The sequence below is a fragment of the Lissotriton helveticus genome, chromosome 6, assembly GCF_964261635.1.
Source record: "Lissotriton helveticus chromosome 6, aLisHel1.1, whole genome shotgun sequence".
Classification (NCBI taxonomy): Eukaryota; Metazoa; Chordata; class Amphibia; order Caudata; family Salamandridae; genus Lissotriton; species Lissotriton helveticus.
In genome coordinates, this window is record NC_136067.1 from 688250360 (window position 1) to 688274544 (window position 24185).

Consider the following 24185-nt stretch of genomic DNA (forward strand, 5'->3'; position numbering starts at 1 on the left):
GGAAAGGCCCGACCGAGCCACGCAAACTCCGTCAGCAGGGCGTCCTTGACCGCAAGGCGTCCTCGATCAACCATGTCGTTGCCGCCCAAGTGAATGATAATTAACTCCGGGGACTTCTGTCCCTCGTGCGTCCTAATCTCCTCCACCAGCCGCCGCAGGTGCCAAATCCGCATGCCCCCGACGCCCCGCCATAGGAACTCTGGCCTGTTCAAGCCCGGTGGTTTCTCCACTCGCCGCTGCTGCAACCGCACCGTGGCGTGCCGCACGAACAATTGCCCCAATACCCACAATAATGGTTCTCTAACCTCAATATATTTTTTAAAGATCCTAGAGTGACATATTAACCTATGGCGGCCTTATCACTACTAGAAGCATGTGTCGATATAATACTTCCCACAATGATACATACATCAATTTACATCTTGAGTCATTTTAACCGAATGGTCTCTTACTACAGCAATTGCAGTGCAACTACTTTTTAGAAACTCTTAACAGAGATTTGTGAAAAAATGTTTTTTAGACAATGGATCATTAGCAATTAATATGTAATTCAATTGTCTCTAGTATTTTAAGTGCAAACTGCTCTCATAAACCTGGAAGATACAGTTGCAAACTCCGGCATGGAGTTAGACAATGTACACGTGTGATTCAATTGACTCCAGCATGTATAGTGCAATTTGCTCATTTAAACCCTAAAGATACAATGGTAAAGTGCGCTAAGAAGCAGAACAGCAACAATGCTTTTCTGTCAGATTAGACTAACCGATAAAGTGCGCGAAAAAAGAAAAAATGGCGCTTTACGCACGGACGTACGAACCGTCACGTGGTACAGTAGAAGGGTGCCGATTGGTAGACGGCAAACATTTAAGCTCCCGATCTTCCTGGATGTTTTTCAATCACCAAGAGAAACGATCGAGTACAGACGGAGCAGGGAGGCCGGATGAAATTTTATCAGTGAATGTAAAGTTGGACCGGCAGGAGCTCTCCGCTTTTTATGTAACTGCCCTCTCACCTTTTAACGTTTAGTCGGCAGCGGTTAGAGCAATAGTAGGCCCTGTATAAAAAGAACGTTGATTAATGACAGAATGTATAACACGCTCTAAAGATAGACCGGACGTTACGCAGTGGTAACCACCACCGCCACTTAAGTGTGATTTTATAGTATTCTTGACTCACTTTACATATAGATATTTCTGTTTGGCTAAGCGAAGATGTCTCCAGACAATTTGGCTAAACAAATCTGTGATTCGTTAATTTACCGCTCCAAGACACGTATGTCTATGCGATTTTTCGACCATCTGTTACATATACGATGGCCCGTAAACGATTAATTAACAGTTGACAATTTCTGTTAACCTTAGTTCATCATTATATTACTTATGATTACCTGCAACTGCAATAGAATATCATTCGATAGAGACCAACGTGATAGGGACCAACGCGAGACGAGTATAATATTAAACAATGGAAATACAGTCTAAATTGATGATCTAGGAAACATTTTTTTAAAATATCCTACTATTTACCCTTACAGAGTGGCAAATATATTGCCTTAATATGGGAGGACAACCCCTATATACTACATGTCGTTGATATAGGCAAAAACCTGATTGTGGTTTCAGCGATATACTCCTTTGCCTGATTTTAAACGGTAAGCGTTGCACGGTAACCTTGGGGTATAATTACAGTTGGAATAGCACTATGAGTGTGAATAACAATTCCTGTTTATTTAAAAGCCTTTTAGAATCTGCCATATGACTGATACAATATACTGGTAGCTCCGCTATACGTTTATGAATCATCACATTCACGTTTTAAGGTACATGTGCAATAAATATTCTGTGTGTACATATATTTTCAGTTCCTTGAAATTTTTTAGTAAATCTTTTTATAAACTATTCACTATTGTGTCTCACAAAGGATATTGACACAAAAGTGACGATTGGTACCCATATATTTCCACTTGGGTCCTGATGACTTCAAGAACAGAAAACAAAAGCAAGACTCTTTTCTGGTACCTCTTGAAAATTTTAGTTTGAGGTATGTAATCTAATTAAAAGACATCTAGGAGTTGTGACAGCAGCCCCTGGGAAGAACAATGAGTTTAAATACAAATGTGACTATTGGATAGAGATATATATTTCTCTGTTAATGATCATATTGTTTTTGTAATACTTGCTCAGATAGGAACAAGATGCTACTTATATGTGTTGATATAAAAAATATAGTGCCACTTGTGAACTGCGATAACATGAATGACATTTTATATGTGTGTAATTTTATGTTTCTTGTTATTTAGAATTGTCCTGAAGAAGGTGTTTTTACTCTCACAAAACCCAAACACTGCGTCGACAACTACTTCTCGAATATTGTTATTAGTATAAAAGAAATGCTATTTTAATATGTGATTTTAATTATTGTTTTTATGAATTTGTTATACATGATTGTATACTGTACTTAATAAAATGCTGATGATTTTTTAGGAGAAACCTATATGTTTTTTGACACGTTTTTTGTCTATAGCAGTATATTGAAATGGTGGAACTACCATCTAGATCTGAGTATCTACACTTGTGTTTAGCTTGATTTAATAGCCCTTTTCCTTGACTGGGACCCTTGTATTTGTGAATATTCTTCCCCCGTCCCATATTGGATTAGTGAGGGGACCTCCCTTTTGTTTGTACCAATACCCACACCAACTTTGCCGGCATACTAATAAACAGGAGAGAAATGTAAAAGTCAGGCATAGGCATGACCACTGTGTGAGCATTAGGTCATAACAATTCAGGCCAGATATACCGTCTAAAACAATCGGATGACCAGCGCCCCACCTTCTTCACAGTTTCAGTTGGTATGCCTGCCCCAGCTGCTAATGTCACCCCCCAATTCTAAAGGAATGTGAAGAATAACCTGCTGACCTCAATCCCAGCCCCGCTAACGCCATCCCAAAGACTGCCCTGAATTGGTATTGTGACACGCAATCTCCTTGCTCATGTATGAGCAAAGCCTGCCCCATCCCAGCAGGGCGAATGGCCAAATATGCCTGCATCAGAGCCACCGGGCAGAGTGTTACCCCGGGAGCAGGACCAAGATGGATTGTTGCCCTCCTCCCCATCTGGTCAGTTTTAGATTTCTTTAAGGTTACTGCTAAACCCCCAGGTGTTACCTTGGTGTCACAGAATTGGAGGCCCCCCGCCTGGTCTGATCTGGAAGTCCCCATAATTTCCCCAACCGGAACGCCCCATAAAAGGCCAGGGAAAAGACCGCCCCAAATAGTGTGCTCTCAAATGGCGAGCTGCAGACCCTAGGAAGGAACTCCAGGATGTCCCCCAGTGTTCTAATGTCTAAGGGCCTCTGGCTATCACTTTTGGGCCCTTCCAACTTGGCCTACCCAGACAGGGCTTTCCTGACCACAAAGGATGCGCCTGGGTCGCGCTCGCCCGCGAGCTTAGCAAAGAAACCCACCGCTGTCACATGAGCCCTAGCATAAGAGACTGGCCTGCCCTGATCCCTCAGCATTTGCAAAAAACTGTATATCGCATTGGCAGAAAATAAGCCCGCTATACCCGCTTTCTGCAGAAACATCCTCTAAGACATAAATTGCTGTTGGTATGATCTCCTAGTGCGATTACACAGTGAGGCACCTACCAGCCCCGCTAGCGCGGGGCTCCAATCCTCCACAGTGATGTTGGGAACCCTGTCATCTGCTCCTCCGCCTGCGGGTGATATCTCTGGAAATCCTGTAACTTGGAACGAGACAAAGCATCAGCAGCTTGACTGTCTACCCCTGGTATGTGCGCCGCCTTGAACAACAGATTCAGCCTTAAGCAGACCAACACCAAGTGTTTCAATATTCTGAGAACATGTTTGCATGTAGCTCCCCGCCTGTTTTTTGCTTCCACTACTGCCATGTTGTCTGACCAGAACACCACTGACTTATTCTCATTATACTTATTCTCAAAGCGTTCCGCCCAAACAATCACTGCCGCTATAATTGGGAATAACTCCACAAAGGCTATGTTTCTAGTCAAACCACTGTCATGCCACTCTGCCGGCCAATCACCTCTGCGCCAAAGAGAATACTGCCTGCTGAGTCTGTGAGCAAGCCCAGCTCTGTACTTGACACCGGCGGCGCTGGCCACACTACTTTCCCATTGAAGTCGCTCAAGAAGCTGCGCCACAGCTTCAAATCTTCCTTCACCTCTGACTGTAAGCTAACATGGTGATGCTTCTGGGTTAGTCCCACCATCGCCCTAGCTATGGACCTTGAGAAGGGGGCCCCATTGGTATGATACGAAGGGCGAAATTGAGCTGGCCCACCAACACCTGCAATTGGTGCAGAGTAACTTTAGGCCCAGCCAATGCTGCCTCAATTGCTAGGGAAAAAGCCTGTACCTTGTCTAATGGCAGCCTGCATTCCCCTAGCACTGTGTCAATCTCGATTCCCAAAAAAGACATGCATGTGTCTGGGCCTACTGTCTTGCCCGGAGCCAACGGTACTTTAAATTCATGAAACATAGCCACTAATTTCTCCAAAGCCAGCGCATACGCGCCAGATGCTGCTGGGCCCATGACCATAAAATCGTCTAAGTAATGCACCACTTCTCTGCAACCTGTCTTGAGTGTGAACAACCACTGTAACATGGAGCTAAATGCTTCAAAGTATCTGCAAGACACTGCACACCCCATTGGCATGCACATGTCATAATAGAATTGATGATTCAATTGGAAGCCCAGCAAATGATGATCCTCTGGGTGCACTGGCAGAAGGCGAAAAGCTGATTCAATATCTGTTTTAGCCATAATAGCATTTGGCCCAAGATCCCGCAACTTCTGTAATGCCACATCAAAGGAGGAGTAAGTCACAGAACACAAGGACGGGTCAATGGTGTCATTCACCGATGCCCCCTTTGGAGCTACCAAGTTGTGGATCATCCTGAATTGACATAGCTCCTTCTTAGGAACCACGCCCAGCGGCGAACACACGTAACCTGGCAATAGGGGAAGGGGCCAGCAACCCGACCGAGTGCTCGCTCCTTCTCAACTTTCTGCGACACTACCGTGGGATGCATGCGTGCTGATAGCAGGTTATTACAGCGATCTACTGGAGGGACGCCCTGTGCCGGGATGCAAAAACCCCTAGAAAAACCCCTGGTACAACATCCTGGCTGCTGACCTGTCTGGATACTGATTCCGCCCAAAAATCAGTTTCCCAATGTCTACTGGCGTGGGCAGCTTATGTCCAAACAGCCAATTCCTAATGTACTCTTCCACCCTTGGTCTCCTATCTCTGAAGGACCCTTCTTTTCCTTCCTTTTCTCTAAATTCCACCTCCCTCCTCTTAGGCCTGATCAATGAGAAGATATCTACATATTCTCCCTTCCAAATCTTTTCTCTTGTGTCAAGAGCAACATGTGTTCTCAATTTCCCAGGTTTAGATAACAATGTATCATGACCCCCTACCGCTTTAGGCCCACCAACTGAGTCCTTGTTAGAGGTCACCACTGTCTTACTTGCTGCGGTCACTGATGCCTCTGGTGGGGCGGGGACCGTCTGGCCCGCCACCTGACTGGTGGTGCCTGTTTTCGTGTCCTGAATCTTGACAAGGAGCGCCACCTATTTACTAATTTTGCTCAGCGCGCTCTCAGCCGCGGATTTCGGTGCCCATGGCGCAACTGCCCTGCTACTGGGCTGAGTTCCCCCCGCCGGCACTGCCAGTTGCCCCAAAAGAGTAGCTACCGAAGCTAGGATACTAGCTGTGGGATCCTGGGACCCTCCCGCTGTTGCCTCCAGTTGTGTAAGGGGTGTTGGAGCTATTATGGCCGGCAGTACTTCTGCTACTACAGGCTCTGAGGCACTGGGCCCTGGCACTAACGCCTTCAATGCTCCCCTGATTTCTGCTAAAATGGTCCCCACATCATTCCCTTGGACCACTTGTGCAGGTGCTTGAATAATTGGGAGGGATAATGCAGAGGTGCTAGGGACAGGCTGCGCATCAGGCACTGGCTGAGAAGGCAGGCCCGGTAATGATGGTACTGAGGGTACTGTTAAGAGAAGGGGAGGGACCCCTGAATCTGGCAGTGGGGGGGCCATTGCTGGTAGCGCAGTCTCCAGTACTACCCCCTGCCCTTCCTGACACCTGCCCTTCTTACTCCTGCTTGCCCCACTCTTGCCCTCGCCCCTTCCTCTTTGCTGTTGTGTCCTAGGCTTCTTAACTAAGGGAGGGAAAGCTGCCTTGGGTGGAACCCCATTCCTACGGGGGCGGTCCCCCAGACCACTCTCTAATGGTTGCTCCTCATCAGACACTGGGGCCTGTTCCCCCAGATCATCATCACTCCCCTCCTCATCCCTGCTAAGTTGTGCTAAGACCAATTTTAGCAGCTGCGCAATTTCTGGATCCTTATCCTTTCTCTTGTGGCTGTGACCCCTACCTGGCATGATGTCACCTGCAGAGCCCTATTAGTGCTTATAATGGCAGGCCAAGCAACCTGTGTGCTTCCATCTTATCCCATCATGTACAAATTCTGTGCCTTCTAGGGTGTTTCCGCAGGCAATGCAGTTTCCACATTTTCGATGTCCCTCAATCGGCTCCAAGTTCCAAACTGTAAGACAAAAAATGCTGTTTACGCCATAATTTGTCCATATCAAAAAATGTATATAGGAAAAACCAACCAACAGGTCAATACAAGAATCACCCAGCACCAGTCAAGAATAAAGAAAAAAATTACCACCGCACCAATGGTTGAACATTTTGTTGAAAAAGGACACAATGAAACCCAATTTAAATGGACAGTATTGGCCAGTTTCAAACCTTCAAAAATGTACATGGATATAGAAAAGTTGCTACTACGTAAAGAAGCGTATTTAATCCTGAAATTTAATAGCCAGGGCCGTTTCTACCATTAGGCATGACTAGGCGGCTGCCTAGGGCGGCAAAAGGGCAAGGGCGGCAAAAGGGGGAGTTTTTTTTATTTGCGCCTATGAAAGTAAAGCCAGGCAGCCGCCAAGCCTAATGGTAGAAACAGCCGTGCGCACCAGCAGCACCTGCCCCCGTGGACCCCTCTGCGACCCCGCAGCTCGGGCGGAGCAGCGCAGCATAACCTGCTGAGGCCCCACCTGCCCCCATGGAGTCGCCGGACACATCAAAGCCCAAGAAGCTGTGGCCGGAGAAGCCGCCCTACTCCTACATCGCGCATTCACGCTGATCGGCAGGCCCTTCCAGAGCGTGCCTTCGCGGCGCCTGCCACGGGCGAGATCTACCAGTTCCTGCAGGCGTGCTTCCCCTTCTTCCGCGGGAAGTACCAGGGCTGGAAGAACAAGGTGCGCCACAACCTATCCCTCAACGAGTGCTTCATCCAGCTGTCCAAGGGTCTGGGCAGGCCCGGCAAGGGCCACTACTGGACCATCGACCCGGCCTCCGAGTTCATGTTCGAGGTGGTTCCATAAGGCTGCGGCCCCGCGGCTTCTGGTGCAAGTGCTAGGTGCTGAAGCTCGCCATGTACCGCATGATCAACGGCCAGGGTTTTGGGGCCTTCGACTTCCAAGCGCCCCGGCCCCGCTGGGCTGCCACTCGGGGGGCTAGGGCTCCGAGGGCCTGGAGGGGCTCGGAGGTGCCCACCACATGCCCCCTAGCCCTGGCTCTAGCTACATGGCCAGCTGCCCCTCCGGGGGGGGAATATCTGCCAGAGAGCAGCGACAGCAGCAGCCCCCTTCCCTCCTCGCCTGCCCTGGCCAGCGCAATGGACTGCCACTCGCATTATGCCAGCCCTCCGGCGCACTGGAGCTACTCAGGGGCCGGAGCCTACATGAAGCAGCAGCCCTTGCCGTCTGGTGGTGCTCCTGCGACGGGGGTGCATTTCGGGTGGCCCCCTACTCCCTGGACCAGGGGCTAACTGCACCAGAACACAAGGGATGAGCTCTCAGGTGAGCGCTGCCGTTAGCTAAGCGGGTTACAGCCGGAGGTGGGTGGAGGAGTCTTGTTTAGAAATAATTTTGCACAATGTTTTTTTATCTACAGGGTCTCATCTTTAGCAACCAGACTATGGTGCGCAGCGCGTGCCATCGAATTCCTTCGCACATTCATTCATTATCTTGTATATTCACACATCCATGTATTCTTTCCTGCGCCCAATTTGTTAATGCATTCACAATATATAGCCATGCAATCACTTCTCATTTAAATGATTATTTTACCATGAATTAATTTATTTGCACAGGTTATTCGCCACTTCTAACATTCCTCTGTTCACTCACAGAATAATCCATCTATCTAGCCATTCATGGATCCATCTAATCATTCATTGATTTTTTTCATGAAAAATTTGGCTGTGAGGAGGAGTTATAGACCAAATTTAGCACTCGGACACTGCAAAGATTGTTTCTTTACAGTGTGACCCGCCCTCATATACATTTGTATTCTTTGATTCTAAACGGATATCAAATTATTTTAAATACTTTGATTCCTTATATAGTGAAAAGCAGACCTTTTGCACCCGCTAGCATCAGAATTCCACATGCCAACAAGTAGACCCCGCTTCCCGTTTGATCAACAGTGTGGTCCTGGGGATACCCATTTATAATCCCGGTGTTCCTTCATCGGTACCCATGTTCCTTCATCCGACAAACAGCTGAGCTCTTAACCCCTTCCATGCTCATGACGAGCTGAGCTCGTCATGAGTTGCGCCGCTCGCATGCTCATGACGAGCTCAGCTCGTCATGTAACGCGGCTTTTTGTAAATTGCCGCACAGCGCGAAAATCGCGGCCGCACGCATGCTGTTAAAATACTCCTCACATGCATTCCCCTACATCAAGTGTCATGTGAAAATGGGCTTTTACAAGAAACGGAACATTAACTTCTTTATAGTAGTCTGGTGTGTTACAGAGAGCGGATGCGGTAAAATCACGGTAGCTGAGCAGGAGACCCCGATTTGTAATCCTGGCCTCATTTAGCCAAATGTGTGGCACCCCTAGCAATGGTAGATGATAACTATTTCTGGTGACTCAGTTAAAGAAACAAGCGTTGGCAAAACCACTAGGTATGGCCTTGGAAGATGGTGCAAGTTACTATTTTTGTTGTTTCTGGTTTTGAAAATGAGGTGCACTTGATGCCTCAGTGGTAGTTAAACACAAGGCTCTATTGGGCATCCATGTACATAGTTCTGTGAGTGTATGGCTACCGTAAAGGTTTTGCCTGGGTCTTTCGTTGAGGTCGATTGCAGGACTGACTGTTGTGGGCGTGTTTCTTGACAGTAAATGAGAGTAACATAGAAGGGTTCCGCAGTAGAGGGTGTGCATCTCTAACCTGGATGACAAGGGGAGAGTGTGATGGTAGTAAAAGGGAGGGGGCGGCATTTTCCAATTCTCGCCTATGGCAGCAAAACACCTAGAAACGGCCTTGTTAATAGCGCAACAGTTGGCTTGAACAGTATGACAGAATTGACAAAAATATAAAAAAACTCCATGCCCAGAAGGCACTGCGTTGTTACACCAAAAACCTGCTATCCACAATGCCTGTTAATGACGTCTAGAACCACAATACCCATGAACCCAAGCTAGAAGCCATTAATGTGATGCCTCCGAACGAAAGTGCAGCCATCTCACTTGAAAGAAGCAGAAGAGTAAGAATGTCAGACAAACATAACTAATAACCAGCTGCTAAGTCTGACCAAGAATCCAAATTCTGGGGCAGATTTATGATGACTGGCGCATCCCCAGGGATGCGCCAGTCATCCTGCGCCGCTGCTCCGCCACCCATGGTGCGCCGCATTTACAATGCGGCGCACCATGGGGCAAAAACGGCACAGATGCGTGACGCATCTGTGCCGTAAAGGTGGCGCATTGCTGGAGCTGCGTTGCAAGCGCGACGCAGCTCCAGCAAGGCTCGGGGGTGCCCCATCTCCACAATGCTGCGTCAAGACCTACGCCTGCTTCAAGCAGACGCAGGGTTTTTACGCAGCATTGTCCTGAAAGTGACTGAGTGAAATCTCATAGATTTCACTCAGCCACTTTTAGGAGGCGTTCCTGCGCTGGAACGCCCCCCCCTGCGCAGGAACGCCTCCTTATGGCGCAGGGCTTTACAACGTGACGCATCTCCTAGATGCGTCACGTTGTAAATAGGGCGCATTGTTTGCACCGCCGTTGCGTCAAATAAAGTGACGCACCGGCGGCGCAAGCCCTTCATAAATCTGCCCCTCTGTATTTTAGAAAGAAGCGCATTCATAACTGAGGACCCCAAAACCAAGAGGAAAGATTAAAAGGTATGCCTTTATTTCAAACGAATACATAACGCAGTTAGCAACCGCTTTCACAATATGACAAACGCTTTACCAAACTAAGCGTTATTGTTTTGTTCGATTTACAGCTTGGTAAATAGTCCCCATGAAAATCAACAGCGCGAAGGATTTAATGTGCAAAGTAATCACCACGACCTTCAGGTATGCTAAAACTTGCTTACAGACATCTGTAAAAGCTTTTAAACATGACGAACGCTTAATTAAACCAAGCGTTTTGTTTTATTCACAGTTCGTTAAGAATCCCCGGGGAGCCCAAATACCAACTAAGAACATTTATTCACAGTTCGTTAAGAATCCCCGGGGAGCCCAAATACCAACTAAGAACACATCTCGCTTAATAGTGACTGCAGCACAGACGTATGCTAAAAGCTTTTTCAACCCCTCTAGTCAGTGAAAGCGTTCTGAATTCATTTGACTAACGGCCTGTCACTCTCTACACAGAGCCGGTCTTCGAATTCATAAAGACACAGAGAGGCAGATTTACGTTGCCTGACGCATCTCTGCAAATCGGCAGAGATGCGCCAGGAAAGATACGGCACGAAAGTTCATCCTTGCGCCACCCATGATGCACCGCATTTACAATGCGGCGCACCATGGCGCAGGAATGAACAGATGCGTGTCGCATCTTGGGCGTAAAGTTGGCGCAGTGCTGAAGTTGTGTTGCGTGCGGCACGCAACTCCAGCACTTTTCCAACTTACCCTATCTTTAACGTGATGCGTCAAGCCTTACGCCTGCTTCAAGCAGGCGCAGGGTTTTGACGCATCAGCGTTGGGAAAGTGACTCAGTGAAATCTTGTAGATTTCACTGAGTCACTTTTCAGGGGCGTTCCTGCGACGGAACGCCCCCCCTGCACCGGAACGCCTACATGAAACCTGACGCAGGTTTCATGTGGCGCAGGGCCTTACACCGTGACGCATCTCCATAGATGCGTCACGTTGTAAATGCCTCGTAGGGATGCGCCACGTTTACGCCGCCTTGCGTGACGCAACAGCGGCGTAAACGTGGCGCAAGGGGCTTGTAAATCTGCCCCAGAGTTTCTCTTTTCAGCAGCTTCAGCTGGAAAAAGGTAGGCACACAAAAGTTGGATGATGTAGCCTTGGGTAAACAGACATAATATCGATGCAAAAATATCGACTGGACATAATATCGAGGTAAAAATATAGACTAGACAAAATATCGACCAGACATAATATAGACTACAAAAATATCGATTACTATCGATATTAATAGCCAAAATATCGAATCAAAAATATAGACTAGACATAATATCGACTAGATAGAATATAGACCACAAAAATATCGAAAATAAGGTATGTTTTTTTAATAATTTGTAATAATTGTGTAATATAAATCTGTAGCGGGTTGTGGGTTTATAGGGGAATAGGGTGGGAAGTAATTTAAATATAATTAATTAAATCTCTAATATAATAGTAATTGTTAATTATTAATTGTTAATTAATTAAAATATAATTGGTAATTAATAATAATTGATTAATTGATCAATAATTAATTTTTTGTAAAATATTTTCTGTAGCGGGTTGTGGGTTTATAGGGGAATAGGGTGGGAAGTAATTTAAATATAATTAATTAAATATGTTAAATAATTATAATTATTAATTAATTAATTGGTAAATAATAAAAATTTAATTGGTAAATAATTATAATTGAATAATTGATAAATCATTATTTTCTACTAAATTATTTTTTGTAGCGGGTTGTGGATTTATAGGGGAATAGGGTGGGAAGTCATTTAATTTTAATTAATTTATTATGTAAATTAATAATAATTGTTAATTAATTATTAAATGGTAATTAATTAAAATATAATTGTTAATTAATTAAAAATATTTAATTGATTAATAATTAATATTTAGTAAATTAATTTCTGTAGTGGGTTGTGTGTTTATAGGGGGATAGGGTGGGAAGTAATTTAATAATAATTAATTAATTATGTTAATTAATTAAAATTGTTAATTAATTAATAATTGTCCATTAAATAAAATTTAATTGGTAAATAAAAGTAATTGGTATTGGAAAATAATTTTAATTGGTAATAATATTTCTATTAATTATATATCCTTTTGCTACTGTTGCACTTACTGGAGTGGGAATAGTAATTTTTACCCCTATGCTATCCATCATTTTCCTACTGTTGCACCCACTGGATTGGGAATAGTAGTTTTAATCCCTACGCTATCCAACGCTTTCCCTACTGTTGCACCCACTGGAGTGGGAATAGTAATTTTTACCCCTACGCTATCCAACGCTTTCCCTACTGTTGCTCCCACTGGAGTGGGAATAGTAATCTTTACCCCTACGCTATCCAGCGCTTTCCCTACTGTTACACCCACTGGAGTGGGAATAGTAATTTTAACCTCTACGCTATCCAGCGCTTTCCCTACTGTTGCACCCACTGGAGTGGGAATAGTAGTTTTAACCCCTACTCTATCCAGCGCTTTCCCTACTGTTGCACCCACTGGATTGGGAATACTAATTTTAATCCCTACGCTATCCAACGCTTTCCCTACTGTTGCACCCACTGGAGTGGGAATAGTAATTTTTACTTCTACGCTATCCAACGCTTTCCCTACTGTTGCACCCACTGGAGTGGGAATAGTAATCTTTACCCCTATGCTATCCAGCGCTTTCCCTACTGTTGCACCCACTGGAGTGGGAATAGTAATTTTAACCCCTAGGCTATCCAGCGCTTTCCCTACTGTTGCACCCACTGGAGTGGGAATAGTAATTTTAACCCCTACTCTATCCAGCGCTTTCCCTACTGTTGCACCCACTGGAGTGGGAATAGTAATTTTAACCCCTACGCTATCCAACGCTTTCTCTACTGTTGCACCCACTGGAGTGGGAATAGTAATAAAAACCCCTACGCTATCCAGCGCTTTCCCTACTGTTGCACCCACTGGAGTGGGAATAGTAATTTTAACCCCTATGCTATCCAGCGCTTTCCCTACTGTTGCACCCACTGGAGTGGGAATAGTAATTTTAACCCCTACGCTATCCAACGCTTTCCCTACTTTTGCACCCACTGGAGTGGGAATAGTAATTTTTACCCCTACGCTATCCAACCCTTTCCCTACTGTTGCTCCCACTGGAGTGGGAATAGTAATCTTTACCCCTACGCTATCCAGCGCTTTCCATACTGTTGCACCCACTGGAGTGGGAATAGTAATTTTAACCCCTACGCTATCCAGTGCTTTCCCTACTGTTGCACTCACTGGAGTGGGAATAGTAATTTTAACCCCTACGCTATCCAGCGCTTTCCCTACTGTTGCACCCACTGGAGTGGGAAGAGTAATTTTAACCCCTACGCTATCCAGCGCTTTCCTTACTGTTGCACCCACTGGAGTGGGAATAGTAATTTTAACCCCTACGCTATCCAGCGCTTTCCCTACTGTTGCACCCACTGGAGTGGGAATAGTAATTTTAACCCCTACGCTTTCCAACGCTTTCCCTACTGTTCCACCCACTGGAGTGGGAATAGTAATAAAACCCCCTACGCTATCCAGCGCTTTCCCTACTGTTGCACCCACTGGAGTGGGAATAGTAATTTTAAACCCTATGCTATCCAGCGCTTTCCCTACTGTTGCACCCACTGGAGTGGGAATAGTAATTTTAACCCCAATGCTATCCAACGCTTTCCCTACTGTTGCACCCACTGGAGTGGGAATAGTAAGTTTTTACCCCTACGCAATCCAACGCTTTCCCTACTGTTGCTCCCACTGGAGTGGGAATAGTAATCTTAACCCCTACGCTATCCAGCGCTTTCCCTACTGTTGCACCCACTGGAGTGGGAATAGTAATTTTAACCCCTATGCTATCCAGTGCTTTCCCTACTGTTGCTCCCACTGGAGTGGGAATAGTAATTGTTACCCCTACGCTATCCAATGCTTTCCCTACTGTTGCACTCATTGGAGTTGGAATAGTAATTTTTACCCCTACGCTATCCAACGCTTTCCCTACTGTTGCACTCACTGGAGTGGGAATAGTAATTTTAACCCCTACGCTATCCAGAGCTTTCCCTACTGTTGCACCCACTGGAGTGGGAATAGTAAATTTTACCCCTACACTATCCAACGCTTTTGCTACTGTTGAACTCACTAGAGTTGTACCAATAAATTTTAACCATTTTGCTATGCTACGGTTAAAATAATATATATGTTTATTTAATAATATGTTTTTATATATATATATATATGTATTATTTTTGTGATATAATTTTTTTATTTATATTAATTATTTATTAATATTACATCTATTTAATAATTTTTACTAAGTTTATATTAAATATATTTATTATTTTATAAGTTTTAACTTAATTTAAAGACATTTAAAAAAATCGATATTTTGACAGTCTATATTTTTGTAACTCGATATTTTGGAGTCGATATTTTAGTACTTACCTGTTTGAAGATAGGCAGTCGATATTTTGTCCCTCGATGTTTTATCCTCGATATTTTTGTATCTCGATATTTTTGTGGTCGATATAATGTCAGTGATCCGTAGCCTTGTCCTCTTTACACATCACAATGGCAGTAATAAATCATTTTAAAACATGGCTTCTTTTCCTACACAGATAAAGAAGCATTGAACGGACAAAAAATACACCACTGTCCAGTTACTCTAATCAGTTTGCAGATTTTAAGAGGAAGCTATAAGTTAAAAAGAGAGCACTAGTTATTCAGTCTTTTAAAATATATTTTTTCATTCATCCTAATTTCAGAAACCCACATTGCTGCCTAAATTTAAGAGCCCTGATGAGAGTCCGCATATTAGACATCAGAGACTCGAAACGCGTTGGCTTCACCATGATTTGTGATATGAACATGGAGGAATTACGAATTATTTTTTTTGCCTATATATGGAAGAAAAGTCACATGTATTTGACATTAATGCTTTCCCCGTGTTTTTCTATGCATTCGCAATTGAGACGTTGATTCACACAATATTGTAGGATATTTATGAAATAATATCTATATGTGAAATTGATTTGTGTCTTGGATGCAACAGACAACATAAGGCGTCTAAGATATTAGGATGTTTTATTGAAGATTTTTTACTCTAATGATTTTTTCACAAGAACGTTGATTTAGATTGTGCAGTCAGAACACGATTTTTTTGTTTAATGTTTGGTTTATTATATGCACATAAGTATTTTCTGTACATAGGCTTTATTGTCTTTTTCTGCTACAAATGTGCAACAAAGAATTCTAACAAAAAGTTGAATAAAAAGGTATAAATAAAGTACCGGATCAAATGAAAGAAATAGTTTGGTCTAGTGCAGGGGTACTCATAGTACGGCCCGCGGGCCGGTGGCGGCCCGGCAAGCCTTCCTGGGCGGCCCGCGGACCTTGTAGATACCTGTGTTAAAAAAAATAATAATAATAATTGTGTTAGCAAATACCGCAGCAGCAGCAGCAGCGCGGACTCAAGAGACTCTGCTCTGTGGGGGCCGGAGAGGGGGATTTCAGTGACTGTCAGAGGGGAGCTTCAGGGCGCTAAGAGCTGAAGTACAACAAAGCCTCATTAACATTTAAACGGTCTTTTACAGACCTGTGAAGTACTGGGGCGCGGCTGTGTGTGTGCGCTGATGAAGCTGTCTCAGCCCGGGCTGAGGGCTGACACACACACACATGGTTTAGATGACAGTACACCTTCACAGATCTCTTGCTTCCTTCGTGGGTTCTTCACATTGCACTCATTGCCTCCCCTGCAATTGCAGTTATTACTTTCCTTCCGTCCTTTCCGCAGACGAGGGTCTCCCTCTAGGAAACAGGGTGACGAGGTTAAGGTGCCAGGCTAAACGCATAGAACAAATCGTTCCCACGCAGTGGTGACAGTCGGGGAATCCAATCACCATGCTTCAGAGGATTACACTCCTGCGCTGCATTCGTCACTATTCATGCAGCAAGGATAAGTTACATTAACTCCAAGCTTGAGTCTTCTTTAAAAAAAAGCACTTGTTCAAGTGTATTTATAATACAGAAAAATCCCACATGCATTCAGATACGACATGCCCTGGAGTGGGGTGGGCAGAGCATAATGGAACATGAGGCTCAATTGCAGGAAGTATGGCCTCTCACATCCTGTTTATTACAGTTGGGTCCCACTGTGCTCTTCGATTTTTGGTGCTATGCAGTACTTTTAAGACCTTGCCGTTTCTCGTCGTTCAAATGGGTGTAATGTCTGATATTTATATGTTTCCCTCGTCTTCAGTGCTTGATTATGTTTGCGAGGAAGTGTCACTCATATTTGTGGAAATGTCACTCATAATTACACTGAAACTATTAAAATGTCACACATATCAATCTAAAACCTTGGCAGCCATGGAGGGTGAGGGAGACAGAGGGAGAGGGAGAGGGAGGGAGGATGACAGAGGGAGGGAGGCAGAGAGAGCAGGAGGGAGAGGGAGACTAAGAGGGAGACAGAGGGAGGGAGACAGGGAGGGAGACAGAGGGAGGGGGACAGGGAGGGAGACAGAGGGAGGGAGACAGACAGGGAGGGAGATAGAGGAGAGGGATGGAGGATAGGGAGGGAGACAGAGGGAGGGAGAGAGACAGAGGGAGGGAGAGAGACAGAGGGAGGGAGAGGGAGGGAGGGAGGGAGACAGAGGGAGGTAGAGGAAGGGAGACAGAGAGAGACAGAGCGAGGGAGGCAGAGAGGGAGGGAGACAGAGGGAGAGAGACAGAGGGGGACGGAGACAGAGGGAGGGAGACGGAGGGAGACGGAGACAGAGGGAGACAGAGACAAAGGGGGACAGAGACAGAGGGGGACAGAGACAGAGGGGGACAGAGACAGAGGGGGACGGAGCCGGAGGGGGGACAGAGCCGGAGACGGAGAGGGGGGGGAGACAGGGAGAGGGAGGGAGACAGGGAGGGAGAGGGAGGGAGAGGGAGGGAGGGCGAGAGACAGGGAGAGAGTGAGGGAGAGGGAGAGAGGGAGGGAGAGAGGGAGGGAGAGGGAGAGAGAGAGGGAGAGAGAGGGAGATGGAGGGAGGGGGAGGGAGAGAGGGAGGGAGAGAGGGAGATGGAGGGAGAGAGAGGGAGGGGGAGGGAGAGGGAGGGAGGGAGGGAGAGGGAGGGGGGAGAGGGAGAGGGAGGGAGAGGGAGGGAGGGAGAGAGGGAGAGAGGGGGGAGGGAGAGAGGGAGAGAGAGAGGGAGGTGGAGGGAGAGGGAGAGGGAGAGGGAGGGAGAGGGAGGGGGAGAGAGGGAGAGGGAGGGAGGGGGAGGGGGAGGGAGGGAGAGAAGGATGGTGGGACGGAGGGAGGGAGAGGGAGGGAGAGGGTGGGCGGGGGAGGGAGGGGGAGGGAGGGAGGGGGAGGGAGGGAGACAGATGGAGGGAGAGAGACAGGGAGGGAAAGAGACGGGGAGGGAGGGAGAGAGGGAGAGAGGGAGGGAGGGAGGGAGAGGGAGGGAGGGGGAGGGAGGGAGGGAGAGGGAGGGAGGGAGGGAGGGAGGGAGAGGGAGGGAGAGGGAGGGAGCAAAAGAGAGAGAGAAAGATATGTGTGTATGCTGGGTCTGGTGGCTCAGTGGACGAAGGCGTCTGCTGCAGGGACCTGTGTTCAACCTCATGGTCACAATTATTTTTTGCTTTAGCACCGCCCCCTCCTCCTCTGACCCCGCCCCCACCGGTGCGGCCCTCGGCCACAAACCACACTGTAAATTTGGCCCCCGAGAGAAAGTTTGTGAGTACCCATGGTCTAGTGTCAATTAAAAACGTCAAAATAATTCAGGTCCTGGCACACTTGCCTGTTACAGATTTATATTCGGCCCAGCCAGAATCTGCCTCATTGGGCCTAACTTCCCTTGCTATAGAAAAAGAAAGGCAAAGCATGTGGAATTCTGTCTGGTAAACATCAATTCTGCATGTTATGCCTCATTAATCAGCTCACCCGTTTGCGACCTTTTCGGGTCGCGGTAAGACGTACAAAACAGAGAAAAAGTTTTTGGAAATTCATTCAAATGCAATATTCATCTGTCTGATGTATACATCACTTTGCGTGCAAATCGTTTCACCAATGTGAAATAACTATTTATTTCTTAAATCTCTTGCAGATTCCATTGTTATCGGATTCTGGGTTGGCCTTGCAGTCTTCGTCATTTTCATGTTTTTTGTGCTGACCTTGCTGACCAAGACAGGCCCACCACATCAAGAGTGAGTCAAATCCAAGCATGTTTTGCTCATTTCAACTCATATTCACCATGTCAACTGCCCGTTAACCCCATTCTTTATGCTCATGAGTGCCTGAGAAAATATATATTGCCCAACTGCTTAATTTTGCAACGATGCAAACTGACAAGTGGAATGCAATTTGTGCATCGTTTGGCTGATGTAAATATCATTTTAAGCTGTTCGGTTGGTGCATGTTTGTAGACTGGACTTGTAAAACTTTGTTTAATCAGGCTACTGGTTAGGGGAAAAATTGTGGCAACAAAACGTTTAATAATAGCTGCAAATCTGTGAGTGAGCTTAAGTGGCCCAGATGTCTGATCCACGTCTGGCTCCTACTACATTCAGTTACTAATCTTACTGTTAATTCATTAAAATAAATATAGACTGGGTGGAATTCAAAATTCGGGCCCAGCATCATAAGCGAAAGAAACAGAAATATGAAGAAAAAGTTTGCTACTATACTTTGATGAAAATCAAAATAATGCCTTAATCGAACATTGACTAAGCAAAATATTACTGTAATAATTACACTGATACAGAAAGCTGACTGTTTGAGGGACTCATTTTAATTTTAAATGGAGCACGAAAAAAGTAACCACAGAAACATATATATATAGTTATATATAATATATATGTACACACACGCCAGTTGAAGCCGTAGGCTGAAACACGATGACATCCTGTGTTGGGTGTTGCTGTATTTTAACCCCTTCCACGCTGATGACGAGCTCAGCTCGTCATGAGGTACACCTATCGTACGCTCATGACGAGCTGAGCTCGTCATGTAACGCGGTATTTACAAAACTTCAGCGCACAGCGGGAAAACCGCTAGCGCAGATACGGTTAAAGACAATAAACTCTAATTGAGTATTCTGGACAGCATTGTGCTGTCTTTGTGGGATTGAAGGAAGTGACCCGATTAGGGTCCCCCGGGTCACTCGCGACCACCTCTTAGCCTTCCACACAAATGAAGAGTCGGTCCGACAGTAGAGAATACAAACCAAAGATATTTTGTTCAAGTACATTTGAGTGGAGTCAGGTCTGACCAGCCTCCTTGAATTCCTGCAGAGGGACAGGCTTCAGCAAGCATGGCGATACATAATGTGCAATTCAGAACCAATAAAGACATGCCCAGACTGGAAATTTCCAGTTGGTAGCTGGTGAACAAAGGAGATACAGAAGGATGGGTTTAGGTCCTGAGACCGGGTACATGCTATCTCAGCGCCAAGGTCACTCTGCCTGTGCCCGCCTCTCTAAGGGCGGGAGCAGGCCTATCTAATGGGAAAGGTATGTACTGGCAAAAACAGTTTATTCATTAACACAGCGAGGCTCAACCTTGGAGAAACAAAAACTATTGCAGTTGCTTTCAGTTGGGGCAGAGAGAGTGAGACAGAAGTTAGTTTCAATCATGGCTCAAAATGACCGTTGAATATAAAATGGTGCAGCGAATACTAATTTAAGAAAAACAATGCATGGAAACAGGATATGGGGTGAGAGTGCGGCTGAGTCATCTGAAATCAGAGGCTTTGAGTTGTAACACATATGTATATATGTATATGTGTGTGTGTGTATTGATATATTGCAAACATCATAATTAACTAGCTCTGCTATGAGAAGGGCCTTTGGAATAAGATAGCAACTTGTATGTCGCTCAGCATGCATTATTTGTTTGAATTGGTGCTAAAGCTGTAAAAAACAATATGTAGGCTAAACAGTCAATGACTTGCGTATAGGATTCAGGAACCACAAATCAGCAATAATTATTAAGAAACTTGACCCGCCTGTAGCTATTCATTTAAACCTTGTGGACCATTTGCTATCAGATTTGAAGATTTTCTCTTTGGAACATAAAAGAAGAACAAATGGACTCCTGAGAAACCTTCTAGATGCACTGGCTAGAATCATTGCATTCAATTTGAAAGAATATCACTGACAATACCAGCTGATTACTGCATATCTCAAGTGATCTCAGGACTGCATTCATTCCACGTTTCAGAATAAATCTTCACTCATCGTGCTTTTTGAAAAGCCAGCAGTGTAACTGTGCAGCCACTGAGCAAAAAAAACTAGTACTACCTGAGTAAGGCAAAAGCCAAATGTTGAAAGTGGAAATATATTTTTGTTCTTTGGTGAGTCCATCTGTTCTTGAATATATGTGTGTGTGTGTGTGTGTATGCATATATATTCCAGAAGAAATGTGACGCAGGGGCGCCTAAGCCTCTCGGTTTGGGCCTGCTAGGGTGTGTCAGACACCAAATATTTCCAAACGAAAAACATTCACCAAGTCAGTGCCATGTAAACAGGCCCACCAGACGTGCTTCAGTGAGAATTCTTAAATCCAAGGCAAGATAAATAGCATTAAGCGTTTCGACTCCTGAAAAGTCTTAATCACATGCAAACACTCATGGCAAACTCTCTTTCTCTTTTAAATGTAGCTCATAATAGTGAAGAAGGACCAGAATGTTCCTACATTGTTCACAATGTTTAAAGTGACAGTGAATCCGTTATTGCAAAGTTTTTACAAAGTATATTGCCTGAAAACAGAGAATGTTTTCCCTGCTTTTACGTAGATCAGTCTTTCAAAAGTGTGTTATTTTGCATTAACAAAATCTCAACGCTGTCTTCATTTTACAGGCTTAGCACAGATGTAAGGACCACACTGCCATAATGCTAGGAATTCATCAGTTATAGTTACCTGAGCTAACTAGCTAACTATTAGTTATGCCCCCACACTGCAGTGCTTATGGCCTCACATACTCCATCACTCATGACAAGGTCAGCCACATAACTGATGACATCATCCAGGGAGTGTATGGGGCAGATTTATGATGACTGGCGCATCCCCAGGGATGCGCCAGTCATCCTGCGCCGCTGCTCCGCCACCCATGGTGCGCCGCATTTACAATGCGGCGCACCATGGGGCAAAAACGGCACAGATGCGTGACGCATCTGTGCCGTAAAGGTGGCGCATTGCTGCAGCTCCAGCAAGGCTCGGGGGTGCCCCATTTCCACAATGCTGCGTCAAGACCTACTCCTGCTTCAAGCAGGCGCAGGGTTTTGACGCAGCATTGTCCTGAAAGTGACTGAGTGAAATCTTATAGATTTCACTCAGCCACTTTTAGGAGGCGTTCCTGCGCAGGAACGCCCCCCCCTGCGCAGGAACACCTCCTTATGGCGCAGGGCTTTACAACGTGACGCATCTCCTAGATGCTTCACGTTGTAAATAGGGCGCATTGTTTGCGCCGCCGTTGCATCAAATAAAGTGACGCACCGGCGGCGCAAGGCCTTCATAAATCTGCCCCTATGTGTTTTCTAAGAGTTCATAAGTGTTAAACATATGTAGTACGCTGCTACGAAAGTAAAATTAGGATACTGGGTGTACTACTAATGAGTGATACTACCTCTAACATATGTTATATGAGTGGCTTTGTGACTATGTATATCCATGTGTGAGTGGGTGTCTGATTGGCTATAAAGGTCTGAGTGGCTGCATGGATGTATAGGCAGGTGTGTGAGTAGCTATATGGATGAGTGAGTGGCTGTATTTGTGATTGAGTGGGTGTGTCAGTGGCTGTATGGGTGAGTGGCTGGTTGTGTGAGTGGCTGCATGGGTGTGTGAGTGACTGTATGGGTGAGTGAGTGGGTGTTTGAATGGCTTTATGATTGAGTGACTGGTAGTGTAAGTGGGTGTATGGGTGAGTGAGTGGCTGGTTGACTGGGTGTTTGGTTAAGTGAGTTGGTGTGTGAGTGGCTGTATTGGCGAATGAGGGGCAGATTTACCATTTAATCACGCAGCACAGTGCAGTCGCCTCAAATTCTGCGCTGCTCTACATGAAAAGGAGAGAGGAAGAGAGCACCATATTTACTGAAATATGGCGCTCTCCTCTCCTTTCCCTTGCGCCGGCACTGAAATCAGCTGCTGGGTGCAAAATGATTTTGTGCCAATTTGCAATACTTTTGTGAAGCAAACATAGCGCAAAATCTTAGTATATCTCCTCCTGAGTGACTCTATGGAGATATATTTCACCCTGTATGGGTGAGTGAGCCAATGTGTGAGTGCTTGCATTGATGTGGGAATGGGAATGTAAGTGGTTGTTTGGTCATGTTAGTGAGTTTGTGAGTGATTGAATGAGTGTGTGACTGTGCTGATAGTCTGTATGGGTGAGTGGGTGTGTGTGTGTAGCCGTATAGGTGAATAAGTGGGTGTGTGAGTTGCTGTATGAGTGAAAAGTTGTGTGAGTGGCTGTATGGATTAGTGAGTGGTTGTGTGAGTACTTGTATACGTCTGTGAATGGGTATGTGAGTGGTTGTGTGGGTGTGTGAGTGGGTATATGAAAGGTTGTATAGGGGTGTGAGTGGGTGTGTGAGTGTTCTGTGGATGATGTCATCAGTGATGTAATTTTAGTTGCCATCACTGATGTCATCAATGATGTCACTGACCATGTCATAAGTAATGTAATATGTGAGGTGATGAGCAGTGCATTGTGGGGCATAAGTTATAGTTAGCTCGGGTAACTATAACTGCTGAATTGCTATGGTTTTACATGAGGAAAATCGGAGCGTAACTACAATGTCCCTATAACCTTTCATTTTTTTTCAGTTAATTTCTAAGGTTTTTTAAACTTTGTTTCTGAAGTGTAATCTATAACCTTCGAGAGTGTGTGAGTGTATGAGTGGGTCTGTGAGTGGATGTGTGAGTATCTTAGTGGGTCTGTGAGTGCCTCCAATAGTGTGTGTCAGTGAATGAGTGGATAAGTGTCTGAGTGGGTGTGTGTGTCTCTGAGTGGGCTTTTAGTGGATGTGTGATTGGCTGTATGGGTCTGTGAGTGGGCGCATGTGTCTGAGTGAGGGTCTGAGTGGGTCAGTGAGTGAGTGCATGAGTGTCTCAGTGGGTCTGTGAGTTGGCGTGTGTCTCTGAGTGGGTCTTTTAGCAGATATGTGAGTGGCTGTATGGGTCTGTGAGTGGGTGCATGAGCGGCTGAGTGGGTCTGTGAGTGGGTGTACATGTCTGAGTGGGTCTGTGAGTAGGTGCATGAGCATCTGAATGGGTCTGTGAATGGATGTGTGAGTGGTTATATGGGTTTGTTAGTGAATGAATGAGTGTCTGAGTGTGTCCTTCAGTGGGTCTGTGAGTGGGTGTATCAATAACTGTGCGAATGACTCAGCCATAAAAGAAGCTCACGTGCCCTTTTTTCCAACAACAGTCCACAGTTTTGCACAAAAAGTATACTCAAGTGAAGTACTTTCTACTGGTTAATTAGTAAGGGCTACCTCCTTGGCCGAATGTCGATTACGTAGTTTACACTACAGTTGTGTAATGGAGCATGACAAAAGGTCACCACTGACCTTGTGTGCATTCTGGCAATGTGAATGTTCCCGGTACGTCTTTATCCAGAAATATGAGATAGCATGAATCTTCCTATAGAGAAGACAGTGAGACTACAAAGAAGTAAATTTCCACAAAACAAGGGCCTTTCCTCTTAACTATATTAAGTAAGTGCGCCTTTGTTTGGTGAAGATGTCCTCATATTCCTCCGCATCAAGAACTCCTCCCCAAACGCAGCGGGAAACATGCTGGGGGTCACTTGTTTAGCTGTCCTTCATCCTGGCAAACAGCAGGAAGACCGTTGCATACTACTGAGGGGGGAGGGGCAAAACAGGTGAAGCTTGCAAATGATTTACACATTTATATTCTCGTAGTAAT

The 24185-nt window shown here is 45.5% G+C and overlaps 1 protein-coding gene and 1 pseudogene across 2 annotated transcripts in view; both read left to right on the forward strand.

Annotated features, from left to right (window-relative positions):
• Positions 1-24185, forward strand: part of MRAP2 (melanocortin 2 receptor accessory protein 2) — a 1067096-nt gene that overhangs the window by 737102 nt on the left and 305809 nt on the right. For both annotated transcript variants that reach the window (XM_078648154.1, XM_078648155.1), the window contains exon 3: positions 18364-18463. In XM_078648154.1, the coding sequence (XP_078504280.1) occupies positions 18364-18463 (100 nt within the window). The remainder of the gene's footprint in view (positions 1-18363; positions 18464-24185) is intronic.
• On the forward strand, positions 7125-7892 carry LOC144761306 (forkhead box protein F2 pseudogene; annotated as a pseudogene).